This window comes from Tursiops truncatus, chromosome 3 (assembly GCF_011762595.2).
Source record: "Tursiops truncatus isolate mTurTru1 chromosome 3, mTurTru1.mat.Y, whole genome shotgun sequence".
Classification (NCBI taxonomy): Eukaryota; Metazoa; Chordata; class Mammalia; order Artiodactyla; family Delphinidae; genus Tursiops; species Tursiops truncatus.
In genome coordinates, this window is record NC_047036.1 from 167,823,739 (window position 1) to 167,842,182 (window position 18,444).

Consider the following 18,444-nt stretch of genomic DNA (forward strand, 5'->3'; position numbering starts at 1 on the left):
AGATGAATTTAAATGCCCCATCAAGGAGGAGATCACACTGACCAGCGGCGAATGGGAGGTTTTGGCAAGGCACGGCTCCAAGGTACCCGAGTCTCCATGCATGCTTGTACACGCATATGTGCACAGACACAATGCACACGTGCTCCCGCCCCCTCCAGACCCCCGGGCCTGTGGCTTCTCTCTCCGCCCCCCCACCCGGCCACTCCCTCCTGCTCTGCACGCCGAGGGCCACGGGGGCTGTGCTTCCCACCAGCTGGAGACCCTGGGTCCAGGAAGCAGGCTGTCCTGAGCATCCTTTGTTGGATCCTAGTGGGTGAGGCCCAGCCCATTCTCAGTGCCATCTGGAGCATTCACTTAGCCTCCATCCACTCCCTGAAGCCACCTGTCCCCAGGACAGCAGTCTGTGAGTCTGTGGGACACTGGTGGTGCCCACCGTAGAACTGTCCTGCAGCTTCCAACGGGGGCCCACCCCCATGCCTGCCCGGGGAGGTTTGGGAACAAAAGATGCAGCTGCAGGGCTGAGAGGTGCACCTTCCACTCCCCGACCCAGATGCTCCATCATAAAGATGTGACCAGGGCTTCCCTGGTGGCGCAGTGGTTGAGAGTCCACCTGCCGATGCAGGGGACACGGGTTCATGCCCCTGTCTGGGAAGATCCCACATGCCGCGGAGCGGCTAGCCTGTGAGCCATGGCCGCTGAGCCTGCGTGTCCGGAGTCTGTGCTCCGCAGCAGGAGAGGCCACAGCAGTGAGAGGCCCGCGTACCGCAAAAAAAAAAATGTGACCAGAGTATCTTCACCGGGGTCCGGGTCTACAGAATTCCAGATTTTCCAAAGAGACCCCTTAATCAGACCTCCTGGATCCCTGCCTCACACCAGCATAAAGCCCTCCTGGACCAAAGACTTAGATGGAAAAAAATAAACCATACAAATAACCAGGAGGAGAGGTGACCAACCCTTTTAAAGTTGAGAGGTGGGCTGCCTGTGTGCTGCCCAGGGCTGCCAAGAGAAGGGGGCCAGGCACCCCTGGGCAGCGCAGCCAGGGGGCGTGGCTCGGCCTTTCTGGGGTGCAGAGGCGGCATCTATTACAGCGTCAACCTATGTCTCACCTGACCCGGCAGCCCCAGGTCTAGGCGTGGACCTTACGAGGCCACCCCAGGGCACCCTCGAGAGGTTAACGTGCAAGTGTGCATTGCTGTGCTCTTCATACAGTGGGAAATAGTGGTTAGAAAACACTCGAGCAAGAGAAAAGTTATTGCTGAGTTCCGGTTCTGTAGGTAACTGTGTCCGTTCCCGTATGACCACACCTGGCCCTACTCAGTCGCCCTGCTGTGGTTGAAGCTCACTGGAGGCCCCTGTGCTCATAGCCTCGCTCGGCCCCTCGCTAGGTGGGTGCTAAGACTCAGTTTCCTCACCTGTGAGATGGGACCATCAGATAGCACTGGTCCTCTCCACAGCAGTTTCCCCCTTGGCGCCATGGACACTCGGGGCCAGAGATGGGCACTGTGGGTGTGGAACAGCCTCCCTGGCCCCACCCTGGGGGTGACAACCACAGATGTGTCCAGAGGCTGCCAAACGTCCCTGGGGGGGCAGAACAGCCCTGGGTGAGGACCCTGCTTTAAAATATTTGGACGCCCTCAGCGCAGCATCTGGCAGACACACAAGACAGTCCTTTCTCTAAGGACTTCCCTGGCAGTCAAGTAGTTAGGACTCGGCGCTTTCACTGCCGAGGGCCTGGGTTCAGTCCCTGCTCAGGGAACTAAGATCCCACAAGCCGTGTAGTGCAGCCAAAAAAAAAAAAAACCCAAAACCTTTCTTTAACGTGAAAGTTTTACCTTCTGCATGCCTTATCTTTTTACCCAGAAATTTTCTTTTAAAAAAAAGCATTTTAAGAATTAAAAAGGGAAAGAGAGCCCTCTGCCACCTCCACGGCCGCGTGCTCCATGTGGCCTGTGCCATGGCCCCGGGCCTCGGTGGGTCCCCCGCCTGGAGATCCTTCCTGCCTGCATATCTTCTCACACGGTCCTTGTGACGACAGCAGCACACGACTTAACTACCTGTGGTGTGGGGTTTTCCCACGACATCCTCCATTTCTAGAAAACCAGCATTTATTTTTCAAGTACAGTGACAGCGAACACATCAGTGTTTGTTGTAAAATTGAATCGTTCTAAATAATCCCCTTCCATCCTCACCCCAGACCCCTGTGACCTCCCCACTCCGCCTCAGAGGTGACCACGGGGGGAAATCACTGCAAATCTTTCCTATTTTCACACATCTCCACAGGAGCATCATAATTTTAGAGGATTTGTAGGGTTTTTTTAGACAGTATAGCTTTATGTGGCCACAGAGAACTGTGCCGTAATTACGGAGCCAGCCCGTCTTTTGGGCATTCGGGGTGTCACCTCTCTTTAGTCTGAAGAGCACTTGGAGCATCTTTGTGCCTTCGTTTTGAACTCACCTCTCTGGTGGAGTCCTCAGGAGCAGTTCCCAGGGGTGTAATTGCCGGTTCGGAGGATGTGCCTTTTTGAAGTGCCTCTTTAAGCATCTGTGCTGCGTGGTCAGCCCCAGCAAGGCAGTGCCTGTTCCCGGCCCCAGAGCAAGGTTCCTTCCTGCACCTCCTGAGGACAGTGCCTAAGAACCGTGCCAGGGGTCTGATGGGCGTTCCCCCAGGAAACCGGTGGGGCAGGGAATTACCACTTCTTAACCCTGAGCACCTGGGTCAGAGAGGTGGGCTGTCCCCACTGGGGACCAGGGCCGGGGACTGGCAGGCCCAGGACAGGCCCTCCCTCAGCCTCTGTCCCAGCACTGGGGCCTCAGCCCCCCTCAGCGGCTGATCTGGATCTGCCTGGAAGGAGCTGTCCGGACCCAGAGTTCTGACTGCAAGTCAGACCGGAGAACACGCAGTTAGCCCAGCCCTAGTGGGGTCTGCTCCTGCCCCACGGGGTCTGTGAAGTCTCCCAGACAGCTGTCCATCCTGTGGGCTCAAGCCAGCTCGGAGAGAACGGGTCCCCTGTCCACAGAACGCTGGGCCCTCCCTGGGGGTGGGGAGGGCGGCCCTGTCACCAAGAGCCCCCGTGCCCCTGCAGATCTGGGTCAACGAGGAGACGAAGCTGGTGTACTTCCAAGGCACGAAGGACACGCCCCTGGAGCACCACCTCTACGTGGTCAGCTACGAGTCAGCCGGCGAGATCGTGCGCCTCACCACGCCCGGCTTCTCCCACAGCTGCTCCATGAGCCAGGTGGGCACCTCCCTGATGCTCCCTCCCTTGGAACATTCTGGAAGATCAGGCAGCATTCTGGAACATGAGCACAGGGCTACCCCCATCCCGGGCAAGCAGCCAGTGGCTGTTTGCTGGCTGCAGAACCAGCAAGATAGGCACACTCTGGCATCGGGCAGGTCTGGCTCTGACCCCCACCCCCGCTGGGTCCAGCGGCCTCCGCCTGGGGTCCCCTGGCCAGGGGACAGGCTCCTCTCACCTCAGTCTGCTTATCTGCAAGGCAGGGCTGGTGGTAACAGCAGCAGAGTTAGGCAGGGGAACACACCACACGGGGTGAAGATGGCATGTGGTTGATGCAGGTGGCGGGCGAGCAGGGAGGGGGAGGGGGAGGCGCCCCGCGGTCTCAGCACCCCGTCCCGCCTGCAGAACTTCGACATGTTCATCAGCCACTACAGCAGCGTGGGCACGCCACCCTGCGTGCATGTCTACAAGCTGAGCGGCCCCGATGACGACCCCCTGCACAAGCAGCCCCGGTTCTGGGCCAGCATGATGGAGGCGGCCAGTGAGTAGCCCCAGGCCCCCGGGCTCCTGAGCGAGTCCTTCCCCTGGGGAGCCCCAGCTTTCTCGTCACAGGCCTGGTAAATAAGGCAGGTGAGAGGGGGCCATCTGGGCGAGCACAAGGCATTGAGCGGCGCGGCCCCGAGAGCGGGTCGAGCATAACCACAGGTCCCGACCTGTCCTGTGGGCCCCCCGAGACAGTCTCTGGCTTCTGTGCTGCTGTTATGGATGGAGCACATACTCAGTGCAGGAGCCGACTCTGCCAGATGGATGGGGTCCCTACACGGGCCATCCTCGTCCTCAGGGGCGGCCGTCTCCAAGGGCGCCTGTGCAGAGCAGGCACTCCAAAGCCTTCATTTGTGGAAGGAGCCGGGAGTAGGTCGTGAGGGGCCTCGGGGAGCACGAGGCAGCTTGTCAGTTTGCCCAGGAGCCTCCAGGGTGCCAGGACTCTGCCCGGTTGACCCCATGTTCCAATTCTGGCTGCGGAAGCGAAGGCAAGTCAGCTCATCTCGCTGAAATGTTTGCTTATCTACGGAACGGTCCAGTGGCCCCCCATGGGATGTAAACCAAGCGCTCACGTAGCGCCCAGCTCATAGGAAGCGCTCACTAAAGAGGACGCCCTTTCCTGAGCCCAGCCCTGCCACTTGCAGATTTCTAGAACATTGTAGGAAATAGGAACCCCTGGAGTTTGGGGTGGGCTTTATGGGCTGGAAAACAGTTTGTCACATCACCGCCCCCGAAAGCTGAATAAGCAAGCAGCCCCCTCCATCTGACAGCTCAGTCCCTGACTCTCCCCATGTCACCATGGATGTGACAGCGCGGGCACTCTGGCCCTGGTTCACAGAAGAGGAAACAGGGAAGGGAGGGGCCTGCCAAGGCACCCAGCACAGCCAGTGGGGCAGCACTGGGGGCGCGGGTGTCCCGATCCCCAGCCCCCGGCGTGCAGGCAGGCAGACGGGGGCACCGCTGCCCCAAAAGTCCAGTCTCGCCACATCTGTGAGAAGCTGGCAAGCTGGCCTGTGGGCCAACTCCGGCCACGTCCAGTCATTTTGGCATCACCCGTGGTGACTGGGGCTGCAGCAGCGGCAGAGTCAAGTATAGTCAGCCCCTCCCTAGCCACAGGTTCCGCATCCACGGACGCAGCCAACCACAGAGCGTTCCAAAGAGAAAAGCTTGAGCTGTGTGTGGCAGCTGTTCACATAGCGCTTGCATCGTATTTACATAACGTGTGGTATCAGGCATTATAAGTAACCTAGAGGTGACTTAAAGCTAAAGCACGGGGGAAGGTGTGCCTAGGTTATATGCAGATACTGTGCTATTTCACATGAGGGGCTTGAGCATTGGCAGGTTTGGGTATCTGAGGAGCGCCCTAGAGCCAATCCCCTGAGGATACAGAGCGACGAGTGTGGTTACAACCCAGAGACACACGACGGCTCTTCTGCATGTAAAGCCAAAAATACTACTTAGCCTTTTACAGTAAATATTTGCAGACCCCTGACCTACATCACTATTTACTTATTTTCCTCTTAAATGGATACTCTGTTTAACCTAAATGAACTTAAAGGAAGAGTTGTCTTCACCACTGGATTGGAAAACCAGTGTTGCTTTGCAAAGATACAGGTAACCATGAAAATCAGAGAGAGCCCCCTCCCCGCCATAAAACTGTCCATTAATCAGATCCCAGCGTTGTCATCACCTCCGTACTAGGTGAGCCAGTGTCGGGGCTCTGGAGTTGGTCCCGGCCAGACTGTGGCCTGGCCCGAGCTGGCTCACAGGGTGCAGGGTCACTTCCGCCCTCAGCCTCTGATTTTAACTGTCGGGCAGCACAGGAGATGGGGTGCCTCCGGTCCACCCTCCGGGGCTGGGGGAGTGTGGGCGTCGGCCAGACATGGGCCGTGCTTCGAGGTGGGCTTCCCGGGCCCGCCCCGGCCCAGCCCGGCCCTCGGAGCCACAGCCACTCTGTCTCCGCAGGCTGTCCCCCGGATTACGTGCCCCCGGAAATCTTCCATTTCCACACGCGCTCGGATGTGCAGCTCTATGGCATGATCTACAAGCCGCACGCCGTGCAGCCAGGGAAGAAGCACCCCACTGTCCTCTTTGTGTACGGAGGCCCGCAGGTGGGCGCTGCCCTGCTCCCCACACCCTCCCCCCTCCCCCAGTGCCCCTCCCCATCCCCACTGGCCACGCAGGGTCCTTGGGGGCCCCTGGCTCTCCGCACACCGCACTCTCCGGCACAGCCACCCTTTCACCTGCTGATACTCCCGTGTCCCTCTGGGAAGCCCCACTAAACCCGGCGTGTGTGTCTGGGCCACCTGCCCAGCAGTGACCCACTCTCACCGCTGGTCACCAGCTTGGGGACAGAGGTGGCCAAGGGCCCTGGGCCCAGCTCTCTGTGAAGGGGACAGGCCAGGCAGGCAGGTTGGCAAGCAGGTCCATCTAAGAGAGCGGTTCTCTGCTGGAGGTGGTCTGTCCCCCAGGTGGTACTTGGCGATGTCTGGGGACGTTTGTAGTTGTCGCAGCTGGGGTGGGGGATGCTCCTGGCATCTAGTGGGTAGAGGCCTCGGATGCTGTCCACACCCTACAGTCAGCGGGATGCCCCTACCCGCAGAGGACGATACGGCCCCAAACATTCATCGTGCCAAATAAGGGACTAGCGTAAGTGACGTCACTTGGGGAACACAGCGCCCGCCACCCGCAGCAGTTTTTGTGTCTGTTTTTAGAGATAACTGAAGGGTAGAAAAGAAAGAGGCTGAAGAAATAAGGGAGTAATTCCATGGAGGGCCTGGGGCAGAGTCCCTGGCCGAGAAGGGAGCCTGGCCGGGGCCTTCCTCTCTGTAGCACATCCCAAGCACAAGGCCTGGTGCACAGTGGGCCCCCGTCTGACCTTCCCCTCCCCACCACTTCCACAACCTGCCCAGGGCCATCCATAGCCTTCACGATAGAGCACAGGCCCCGTCTTCAGGCTGTAAGCCCCCGTCCCATCCCGCTGGCGTCTCGCCCGTCTAGCCCATCCTGCCGGTGTTTTACTTGTATTTCTCACACTTGCCTCATCTCGCCTTCCCCACAGGTGCAGCTGGTCAATAACTCCTTCAAAGGAATCAAGTATTTGCGGCTTAACACTCTGGCGTCTCTGGGCTACGCCGTGGTCGTGATTGACGGCAGGGGCTCCTGTCAGCGAGGGCTCCGATTTGAAGGGGCCCTGAAAAACCAAATGGTAACATCTCTTCTCAGTCCCTTCCTGTGTGGTGAAGGGGGACCTGGGGCTTGGGGGTGGCCCTGGGCCACCTTCATCAAAGATGGTCCTGGCCAGGATGTCAGTCAGAAGTGGGGCGGCCTTTGGAACCAGAGGGAACATCCACTCTGTTGCTCAGCTCTGAGTTGAGCCTTTGGGGAGACAGGTAGACACACGCCCCACCTGGTGCCTAAAACCCAGATGCAGCCAGACACGTCAGTATAGGCCTGATCAGCAGGAAGTCCCAAGGGTTGGGCAAGACAGGCACTGGTGGCTGTGGAAGTGGTGCTGATGGTGGTGATGGTGGTGGTGGTGATAATAACGATGGTGATCGTGATGCGGATGGTGATGGTGATGGTGGTGGTGATGCTGAGGATAATGGTGATGAAGGTGGAGATGGTGATGAGGATGAGGACGATGATGAGGATGATGCTGATGGTGGTGGTGGTGATGAGGATGGTGCTGACGGTGGTGATGACGGTGATGACACCAGCTGTTCATCAAGCCTCAGCATACGCCAGGCCTCAGAGTACAGGACACTCGGCATCTCGTTTCATCCTCACACCCACTGTAGACTCGGTCCTATTCATGTTGACGTCCTCGTTTTGGGGATGAGGAAACTGAGGCCCAGAGAAGGGACATGACTTTCTCAGAGTCAGCCAGGGGATGGTGGGGCAGGGTTGGTGCCAGGCCTGTCTGACCGCCACCCCAGACAGCAGATTTGCATGGGGCCTGGAGAGAGGGGTAGCTTCCAGAGAGCTGCTTTTGATCCAAGAGGAAGAGGGCTCCCTGCAAGGGAAGAGGTGGGACAGCAGGGCGCGTGCCTGGGAGGAGGCCACTGAGAGGTGCCTGGCCTCATCCCCCAGGGCCAGGTGGAGATCGAGGACCAGGTGGAGGGCTTGCACTTCGTGGCCGAGAAGTACGGCTTCATTGACCTGAGCCGGGTTGCCATCCACGGCTGGTCCTATGGAGGCTTCCTCTCGCTCATGGGGCTGATCCACAAGCCCCAGGTGTTCAAGGTGGGTCCTGTCCCCACCTCCTCCCTCCTGTCTGCCAGCGCCCACCCGTGCCCCTTGGAGCCCGCCCCCCCGGGGGAGGCATCTTGGCAGGGGCCTTGCCACGTGGCTGTTTCTCCCCGCAGCAGCCCCATGGGGCCGAGCCCCCCTCCTCATTGCCCGCCACTGCTGACCCCAGGATGGCGTCCGGCTGCACAAAACCCCGCCAGCAGCTCTCTGTGGGAGGCTGAGCCCGGGACCCCGGCCTCGGATGGGCAGAGGTGGGGCATGGTGTGAAGAGCGTCGGGGGAGGGGCCCCCAGGCCGGCGGCACTGTCAGGGCACCGCGGGGCGGCGATGAGGAGGCGGAGGCGGCAGGAAGGCAGTGGGCCCAGGGAGGGGCCGATCCCGGCCCCGGCGTGCTCATTCAGCTCACCCACCCTCCCGAGACAATGCACGGTCCACGGGGGAGACACATCTGAGGGCCCCTCCCCTGCCAGCCCCCGTGTGCATGCCCACTCCTCACGTCCTCCGGGGGAGGCCCCGGGACAGCCGGCCAAGCGCAGGCTCCCAGGACCTGAACTTTGTGTGTATGTGTCTCTCTCTTTCTTTCTCTCTCTCTCCCCCGCTCCATCCACTGTGGCCCTCAGGTGGCCATCGCAGGTGCTCCGGTCACAGTCTGGATGGCCTACGACACAGGGTACACAGAACGCTACATGGATGTCCCAGAAAACAACCAGCTTGGCTACGAGGCGGGTTCCGTGGCCCTGCACGTGGAGAAGCTGCCCAATGAGTAAGACCCCCACCCGCCCTGACTTCAGGGTCGCCAGGGCTGGCCCGCCTGTGGCCGGCTGGGCGTGGCTTCCGCACCTCCCACTGTGCCTGCCCCTTGGTCCCCTCTGCTCCCGCAGCCCTCCCTCCTCACCGCTCCTCACTGAAAGCAGGTGCCTGGGTTCTCTTGGAGCGAGGAGGGAGGGAAGCCCCCCAGCCCTGCCCCCAGAAAGATAGAAGGGAAGATCTAGAGTCACACCTTGCACGTGCTGGCTCCCCTCATCCCCCAAACACGCAGCCCACCATGGACCCCCTGAGTCAGTTTTGAACCTGAACGGCCTCTGTCTTGTGGGTTTTGACACCGTGGTTCAGAACACAGGTCCACAGTGGTTCTAACATGTAGGTGTGTTGGAACAGCTCTGATGTCCCACGTCAATGCTTTGGGCATTGGCTTCTGATTCGCCGATCGAAAAGAAACTGGCGTGGCCAGTTTCTGGTGTGGCTCTGTCTGGTGAACCTGGGCCCCACCTTTAGTGCCAGGGTTCTCGTCACAGGCTGACCCCGCCAGGGCCCCTCTCCCCGCAAGGCTGCTCTCTAGTCTGGAGGGTGGCCTGGGCTCCACAGTGGCATGCTATCATGCAGCCAAGCTCAGAACCCACTGCTCCATGGCCACTCCGATTTACGTTCACATTCATCCCCATTCACTAGAACAGGAAAACCGTGGAGACAGATGACCAGTCGTTGCCCAGGGTGGGGAGTGCCTGCTCATGGGCACAGGGGTTTGCTCCAGAGTGATGGAAGTGCTCTGGAACTCGGGATAGACATGATGGTTGCACGACACTGAATGCACCAAATGCCCCGAAATCCCTTTAAAATTAGTAATTTTAGGTTGTGTGAGTGTCACTTCAATAAGTTATTTTTATTTATAAATCAAAATTTTAAAAAGTAAGGTTCCTCGACCACCCTTGCCACATGTCAGGCACTCAGTAGCCCCTGGCGGCGATGAGTGACACAGGTCTAGAACGTTCCATCGTCTCAGAGTGCCCGTGGGCAGCACTGCTCCAGAAGCTTCCCCGAGCTCAGGGCATTCCAGGCACAGCCTCTGCGCCCACCCCTCCCCTCCTCGCCTGGAAGGAAGTGAGGGGTCTCCCAGACCCGCCAGTTGTGCACTGTGCACGGGGTTTGAGTTCCGCCACGTTCTGCTGATGAGCTGCTGCTTCCGCCCTCGCTGTCCTGGGGCTGGGACGGGACCCTGGGCCCCCAGCCCTGGCTGAGCGTGGACTGCGGTGCGACTGCCTATGGGCGGGAGAAGGGGGTCTCGCCCCAGACCCTCACGCCCACCTTGTCTTCCAGGCCCAACCGCCTGCTCATCCTGCACGGCTTCCTGGATGAGAATGTGCACTTTTTCCACACAAACTTCCTCGTCTCTCAGCTGATCCGAGCAGGAAAGCCTTACCAGCTCCAGGTGGGTGGCTCCTCCCAGGAGCCCGCTGCGTGAGCAGCAGTGGGTTGGGGCACCCGTGGCCGCGCCCCCATCCTCACACCTGACTGCCTGGCTCCACACTTAGCCGGCTCCCTGGGTCCCGACCACCATTCAGCAGTCGTGCACTGATCGCTCCGGGTCCACGCCACCTTCTGCTGGCGACACCTGGGAACTGGGCCCGGTGGAGGGAGGCTGATGTTACCGAAATGATTGCGCATGCGCGCCAGGAACCTTGCTTTGAAGGAACTGTACAGAATACTGAAAGCATCTGGGGGCGGGGCGGGGGGGTGTCCCTTGACGGGGGTCAGAAAATAATTCCCCGAAGAGGTGACATTTAAGGGTGCTAAAGAGTAAGTGGGGACTCATCTAGGCCTGGGGGGCAGCTGTGGAAGACACCAGACAGGAAATTAGTAGGCGGGAGCAGCTCCAGGACGGGAGACCAGGGTAGCTGGAGCCAGCAGGAGAACAGCTGGGGAGCAGGATGTGGTGACCGGCATGGCAAGCCGCCTGACGCCTCCGCTGATGGGCGGGATTTCAGCAGTAAGGGGCGGAACCTTGTGAGAGGGCGGGGCTTCAGCGGTAAGGGGTGGGCCTCAGGGGAGGGCTGTGTTTTGTTCCGAAGGGTGAGGCGAGGTGTCAGGCCTCCCTCTGGCAGCCCTGTAGACAGAGGCCCATGGGGGCCAGTGGGACATGAGCCACAGTCAGTTGTCCCGGCAGGAAAGGGGGCGGGAGTGGGGAGCGAGAGGCCTGGTGGATTCGGAGGAGTGGGGGCTGGGTGTGCTGGAGGCGAGAGGGACAGATTTTATTACCTGCTGCTGCCCTGCAGTCTTTCCGCTTCCTGGACGCCTCCATGCGCTCTGAGCTGTCAGGGGAAGACATGTTGCCATTCAACAAATGGGGAAACAGGGTCACTGGGCAGGAGGGACAGGCCGCAGGGACCTGTGGCTGGGCATGCGCTTGCCAGAGAGGGCAGGAGGGAGGCGGGGCTCCCTGTGGGTGAAGAGCTGGGTTGGGCGTTGCTTGGCAGTCCCCCCGCCACCAGCTGCACATGCTCTCCAAACACAGGCCAGAGGCAGCTGCACATCAGAGCAAAGGAGTCGGGCGGGGCCAGGATGGATCCTCACCTGTCCCTTCTGAGCCTGAAGCCCTGAGCCTCGCTGCTGGGGTAGCCACTCCCTTCCCATGCGACCATTGGCGGCAGGTCCTTTAACCTTGGGCCTTGTCTCCTCATCTGTGAAGTGGGCGTGATAACCCCTGCCTCCCAGAGCTTGTGAGGGTCAAATGAGTTCTCTCAGGAAAAGCATTTGGCACACAAGGGGGTCCCAGAGGCTTGTGAAGGTGAGACAAGACACTCCCTTGGGGGCTGCGAGTGGGGGAGATGGAGCACGCCCACCTTCCTCTTCAGACACCGGGCAGCAGTTGGCCTGCAGGCTGACAGCCCCAGCTTGTTGGTGCATCACGTTTGTTGTCAGATGTCAGGACTGGGGGCTGGGAGCACAGTGGGGAGCCAGATGGACCCTCTCCCTGCCCTCACAGCCCAGAAGGAGGAAGAAGTAACCAGACCCAGGGTGGCATGAAGGGGTGGGTGCAGCGGGGTCTGTCCCAGGCAGTGCCGCTGCCCCGGGCCCGGAAGGAGTGGGGCCCGTGAGGCTGTAGGGGCAGCGGGACCCAGGAGTCCAGGTCTTGATCTCAAGCTGGCAAGTCCTTGCGGACCTCTGAGCTGGGGACCATGTGATCAGACTTGTGATTCATCCAGGTTGGATTCATCAAGGCAAGGGTGGAGGAGGGGAGATCTCTGGGCAGTTCGGTGCATTCCTAGGGTCTGGAGCAGGTTTCACGCCTACCCCATGAGCCCTTAGGGCTCCTCTGAGAACTGCTGGGGTGCAGGAGCCCTCATTTCATAGCCAGAGGCAAGACCTGCGTCCCTGTCACCATCTACCCAAGAGCCTGGACATGCGCTCAGCCAGGCTTCAGGGACTGGGTGATTCCTTGGGCATGGCCCTTGGCACCAGCGTGCTGCCGTTTCTCTCTGGGGATGACCCCCCCTCAGGTGGTGAGCAGACCCAGGAAAACACCTGGCACAGCCTGGGGTGGGAGGCTGTCCTGGGGCCTTAGCATGTATAATCCCCAATGGGGCCTGTTGGCGAAATGAACGTGGCTCAGTTGGAGGCACCAAACGTCTGTGAGACATGAAGCCCCAGCCACTCACGGAGCTGGGTTCCTTGCAGCTCTCTGGGTTTGGGGGATAGAGCAGCAGCACAGTTTCTTAAGGCTTTCATATGTGCAAGTCCTCTGTGTTTGAGACCTTAGCTTGCCCAGGCCACAAAGACCCTACAGGGTCTGAATTCTTCGCTCAGCTTTCATGGGGGGCTGCCGTCAGGCAGGTTGTCACTTCCCCAGAATTAACACAGCAAGCTGGCCGTGGAGGGGGGATTCGAACCTGGGCCCCTCAGTGCCGGAGCAAGACCTCTTCCCTTCCTGCACCCTCCCCAGGGGTTGGGGGGCGGGGGCGGGACCGAGGCCCTGAGGAGAGACACTCTGAGCCCGGGGGTGGAGGGGTTCGGGGGTAGCAGGGTGCAGGGGTGCCTCGGTGCCACCAGCCTTGCCTTCTCTGTCCACCCAGATATACCCCAACGAGAGACACAGCATCCGCTGCCCCGAGTCCGGCGAGCACTATGAAGTCACACTGCTGCACTTTCTACAGGAATACCTCTGAGCCCGCGGGCCGCCACGTGCGGGCCTGCACAGTCAGAGCACAAGTGGCTTCGCCGCCGCCGTTGCCGGAGGGACCGAGCGGCCCCGCAGGCCCTGTGCAGCGCCTCCTCCCACCGGCCCCGCCAGACCGCCCGCCCCAGGAGCTGCCGCCTTCGCCCCAACGCCTTTTACTGTTTTCGTTAATGCTCCTGGGGTTTCAGCCTGCTGCTGCTTCGTGGCCAGGATGGAGAGATGAGACCAACGTCCACGAGGCACTTCCTCAAGCCATCCCTCCTCTCCCTGTCATCCAGGAGCGGGAGCCTCAACTCCGCTGGGCACTGGAGGCCAGAAGAGACTCGGAGGAGCCAGCCTTTGCCCCGGGGACCCCCAGGCCCAGCCCGGCCACCGGCGCAGAAGCATGCGGTTGCCTTTCCTCCCCACCCGCCCACTTCATATTTGTGTTTCGTTTTGTTTTTCTTTTGGGGGTGGGCATTTTTATGAATTATTTAAAAGAAAGATAGCAAGGGGTGCCTAAATCTAGATTCAGGGTCTGCCGCTGGGCCACAGGGTTCACCCCAGCCAGCACCCGAAGCCCACAGCAGGAGTCGTGCCCGGCAGGCTGTGAGCGGTGCGCAGGGAAGCGGGGCAGCCTTCCGGCCCGGCTTTCAGGCAGGCTCTGAAGCGCACCCGGCCCCGTTCTCCCCAGCCCAGCCCTCCGCCACACGTTTCTGCCTGGCCCGCCGGCCCAGACCGGGGTTCCAGGGCTGGGAGTGGAACCCTCCCCGCCTCAGGGTTATCCTTACTCCTTCCTTTCCCTCCCGCCAAGAGTTCTGCCAGGGGCGGGTAGGAAAAAAACAAAAAAACAAAACAAAAAAAAACCCCACCAGAGACGAACCACCTCTACACATTATGAAAAGAAAATATTTTTGTCGATTCTTATTCTTTTATAATTATGCGTGTAAGAAGTAGACTCATTAAACGATTCCAGATGGAAGCGTCGCCGCCTGCCTGAGGTTCCTTCTGAACCCCTGGGGCTGGTGATGGGGGCTCCTCGAGTGGGCGGGGGTCCCGGGAGGAGGCTGAGCCAAGGGCACGGCAGGCCTTGCAGTCGAAGGATGGGGGCGCTGCTTGCTCAGCGGTGCTGCCCTGGCATGAAGTGGGGGGGTGGGGCGCCACCCCTCAGCCAACTGGCCCAGTAAGGACAGTCCCAGAGGTCCTGAGGCAGCCCGTGGGTGCCTCCGAGGTGCCTGGCCCTTACTTCCTTTTGCACCTCTCCTTGTCCAGAGACTTGACTCAGCGGTTGGGGGTCAGGACACACCGACAAGGGACGGCAGGCTGTGCCCCTCTTCATGTCTGTCCTAACAGCTGAGAGACTAGGAGACCAGAGACCATGCCTGCGCAGAGGGCACTCTTGGTACTTGAGTTTCTAACAGCACGGTGGCCTCTCCCTGTGCCATCAGCCACTCCATCCTTGCGGAAAGTCCAGTTTTTTTTTTTTAATGGCTTAAAGAATAAAACTAGTACAAAAGAATATAGAGGAAAAATACGCCCTCCCTCCCGAGAGGTAACCCCTCCCCAGTCTCTCTTTTTAATACCTGCCCTCTTCTGCCCTGTGAATGTGCCACAATTTATTTTGCCAGGCGCCTATCAAGGGATAACATAGATTATTCTGGGCTTTTCGTATAAATCAACAGACTTTGTCAAGGGCCAGATAGTAAATATTTCAGGCTTTGTAGGCCAGGCAGTCTCTGTTGCAACCGCTCAACTCTAGCCCTTGCAGTTCAAAAGCAGCCACGGGTGATGTGTGAATGAGTGGGCGTGGCTGTGTGCCAATAAAACTTTATTTACAAAGCCACACAGCCGGCCAGATTTGGCCCACAGGCTGTAACTGACCAAACCCCTGGGTATAAAGGATCCTACAACAAACAGCCTTGTACATGGTTGGGGCATATGTCTGAGTGTATAGGGTAAATTCCTAGAATTATAAAAAGGCATATTCATTTTTAATTTTGAAGAATATTGCAAATTACCTTCTAAAGAACGCCTCAGTGTACACACTTCTTTTTTTTTTTTTTTTTGCGGTACGTGGGCCTTTCACTGTTGCGGCCTCTCCCGTTGCGGAGCACAGGCTCCGGACGCGCAGGTTCAGCAGCCATGGCTCACAGGCCCAGCTGCTCCGCGGCATGTGGGATCTTCCCGGACCGGGGCACGAACCCGTGTCCCGTGCATCGGCAGGCGGGGTCTCAACCACTGCGCCACGAGGGAAGCCCTGCCCACCTTTCTTTTGATCTATTGACCTCACTGATTTGTAGACACTCTTTATATATGAAGGAAATCAGTCCATGGTCATACACGTTGCAAATTGAACTGTGTGGTTGATCTCAAACAGTTTTATGGGTAGGAATCTCAGCCAGTGAATGTTTAAAATCATCTCAGGAACAAGAAGATGTCTTGCCCTTAATCCGCTGTGAAAGAAAGTGGAGAGGCAACTAGTCACAAGTCACAGAATGACAGAAGCTGGTGAGAAAGGGGGCACTGGGGTTGCCCCCTGAGGCTTGGCAGCCCACGCCCTGCAATTGTCTCAAGCAGGAACTTTTTGGGGGTGGGGGGGTGGGGGTGGGGCGGGGTGTGCCTCACAGCATTCGGGATTTTAGTTCCCCAACCAGGGATCGAACCCACACTCCCTGCACTGGAAGTGTGGAGTCTTAACCACTGGACCGCCAGGAAGCCCCTCAAGCAGGAGCTCTTCATCGGAACTTACTACCCCTACCTCCCTCGGTCAGTACTCAGAATCCATCAGTCAAACTTCAGTCAGTTGTATTCCTGCCCGGACAACAAGGCCTGGGGAGGGACATGGGAGGATGGGTGACGGGCAGCTACAAAAGGACAAGTGTCTGCTGGCAGAAGGTCTTGGTCTTGGAGGTGGCAGTTTAAGAGACCTTTGTTTTCTTCAATGTTGATACAGGGCCACTTGTTTTCTCCACCACTGGTGGGATTTCCATCTGAGGGAGGGTTCCCACTCTGTTTCAGGTCGCCCGTGTACATGCTCGAGTCCTTTCTTGGTGGAAGTGCTCAGCTCTTCCCTAACTGGCAAGAACCCATAAGCGATGGACATAAAAACCCGTTTCATATCGTTTGCAGATACTTTCCCAGTTTGTCATTTGCTTTTCAAACGTGTTTGTGGTATTTTTTTAATTCTCTATTTTTTAAAATTGAAGTGTAGTTGATTTATAATGCTGTATAGTGTTTTGTTTTGTGTTTTTGGCCGCACCTCGAGGCATGCTGGATCCTAGGTCCCCAACCAGGGACTGAACCCATGCCCCCCTCAGCGGAAGCGCGGAGTCCCAACCACTGGCCCACCAGGGAAGCCTCTTTCTTTTTTTTTTTTTTTTTTTTAAATCAACTATAGACACATGAGAAGTTGCAGAAACAGTGCAGAGTCCCGTGTACCCTTCATTCACGCAGCTTACATCTTACTTAACCCCAGCACACTGTCACACCAAGAAACTGATGTGAATACGACGCAATTAACTAGACTCTAGACCTTATTCAGATTTTATCAGCTTTCACATGCACTCATTTGTGTGTGTGTAGGTCTGTTCCACGCTGTCACCTGTACAGATTCCTAGAACCACCACCACAGTCAAAATACAGAGCTGTTGGGGACTTCCCCGGTGGGTCAGGTGGTTAAGACTCCGTGCTTCCACTTCAGGGGGCCCAGGTTTGATCCCTGGTCCTAGAACTAGGATCTCAAATGCCCTGCGGCCAAAAAAAAGAAAAAAAAAAGCTGTTTATTCACCACAAAGGAGCTCCTTCATGCATCCTCTTCATTATGTCCTCACCCACCCTGTTTATGGCGTCCTGACCATGGAGAGAAAAGTCGTGATACCTGTGTTATCAAATCTTTTCTTCCTTTATGACTGCTAGATTTCATGTCATGATCAAAAAGCAGGATCTTGGGAATGATGGGTTTTTTTTCTTTTAATCCCTTCAGTTTTTTGTTTGTTTTTTGGAGGCAAAAAGGAAAACGGAGAAACAAGAGGCTTGGGGCTCAGTCTTTCTGAAAACACAGACACACACCTACCCCTCTTTGAGTAGGAAACTCAAGACCACTCACAACTGAAATACCTTGTTAGCAAAAGCGCTTGGCCACTAACTGGATCCTTCATAGTGACAGGCTGGTCAAACACAGCGCTGAGGATATGGAGATATAATGGAATCCTGCTGTGTTTAACATAGAATAGGTCTGCCGGCCTCCAATTTATGCAGCCAATTCCTAACGGGTCCACAGCAGCCAGCTGCAAAGAGGGAGCTATTTCTGCAGAAATAGTGGAGTTCCCTAATGCCCTTCACCCAGCTTCCCCTAATGTGAACATCTTACATCACTATGGTACAAGCCAGGTTATTCAAGCCAGGAAATTAACATCAGTACAATCCTTTTACCTAATATACAGAACTTATTTGGATTTCACCGTTTCTCCCTCTAATGTCATTTTTCTGGTCCCGGATTGTTTGTGTCCTCTGCCCCCAAATTCATGTTGAACCCTAACACCCAGTGTGATGGTATGAGGAGGTGGGGGTCTTTGGGAAATGATTAAGTCATGAGGGTGGAGCCCTCATGAATGGGATTAGTGTCTTCATAAAGGGACCCTAGAGAGCTCCCTCTCTCCCTCCATAATGTAAGGACATAGCAAGATGGAGTGTGTGAACCAGGAAATGGGCTCTCACCAGACACCAATTCTGCCAGAGCCTTGATCTTGAATTTCTAGCCTCCAGATCTGTGAGAAATAAACGTGTGTTGTTTAAGCCAGCCAGCCTGTGGGACTTCGTTATAACAGCCCAGACTAAGGCAAGGATCCAATCCAGGATCCCACATTTCCTTTCCATGTCTTGGTCTCCTCACTCTGTGATGGTTCCACAGTCTTTGTCTTTCCTGACACTTTTTTTTTTTTGCGGTACGCGGGCCTCTCACTGTCGTGGCCTCTCCCGTTGCAGAGCACAGGCTCCGGACGCGCAGGCTCAATGGCCATGGCTCACGAGCCCAGCCGCTCCGCGGCATGTGGGATCTTCCGGGACCGGGGCACGAACCCATGTCCCCTGCATCGGCAGGCGGACTCTCAACCACTGCGCCACCACGGAAGCCCTTTCCTGACACTTTTAAAGAGTACTGCCAGTTATCCTGGTAGAATGTCTCTCAACTTGGGTTCATTTGGTATTTGCTTTGATTAAACTGAGGTCGTCCATTTTGGACAGGAATTCCACAGAGGTGCCACTGAGAATGTCCTTCTCTGCATCCCGTTGGCGGCTCCATGGTGTCACTGTCTCATTTTTAGCGACGTTGATTTGATCACTAGGCTAAAGATGGTGTCACTACTGTAAAATTACTACTTTCCCTTTGTAACTAATATGTATCTTGGGGGGGAAATACTTTGTGACAACGCAAATATCCTGTTTCTCACAATACGTTTCCCCCACCAGTTTTCAGCAGCGATCCACG

General features: G+C 57.4%; 1 protein-coding gene across 10 annotated transcripts in view; it reads left to right on the forward strand.

The window, feature by feature from the left end:
- The window catches only part of DPP9 (dipeptidyl peptidase 9), a 41,182-nt gene extending 27,241 nt beyond the window's left edge, over positions 1-13,941 (forward strand). For 8 of the 10 annotated variants that reach the window (XM_033854619.2, XM_073803394.1, XM_033854617.2 and 5 more), the window contains 9 exons: positions 3-82; positions 3,084-3,236; positions 3,642-3,777; positions 5,745-5,890; positions 6,841-6,987; positions 7,872-8,024; positions 8,650-8,792; positions 10,124-10,235; positions 12,877-13,941. In XM_033854619.2, coding sequence (XP_033710510.1) covers positions 3-82; positions 3,084-3,236; positions 3,642-3,777; positions 5,745-5,890; positions 6,841-6,987; positions 7,872-8,024; positions 8,650-8,792; positions 10,124-10,235; positions 12,877-12,969 — 1,163 coding nt within the window. In that variant the 3' untranslated portion in view covers positions 12,970-13,941. Of the gene's footprint in view, positions 1-2; positions 83-3,083; positions 3,237-3,641; positions 3,778-5,744; positions 5,891-6,840; positions 6,988-7,871; positions 8,025-8,146; positions 8,282-8,649; positions 8,793-10,123; positions 10,236-12,876 lie in introns of those variants that run through there. The other 2 variants (XM_033854620.2, XM_033854621.2) reach the window with 2 other exon arrangements.
- Positions 13,942-18,444: the final 4,503 nt, after the last annotated feature.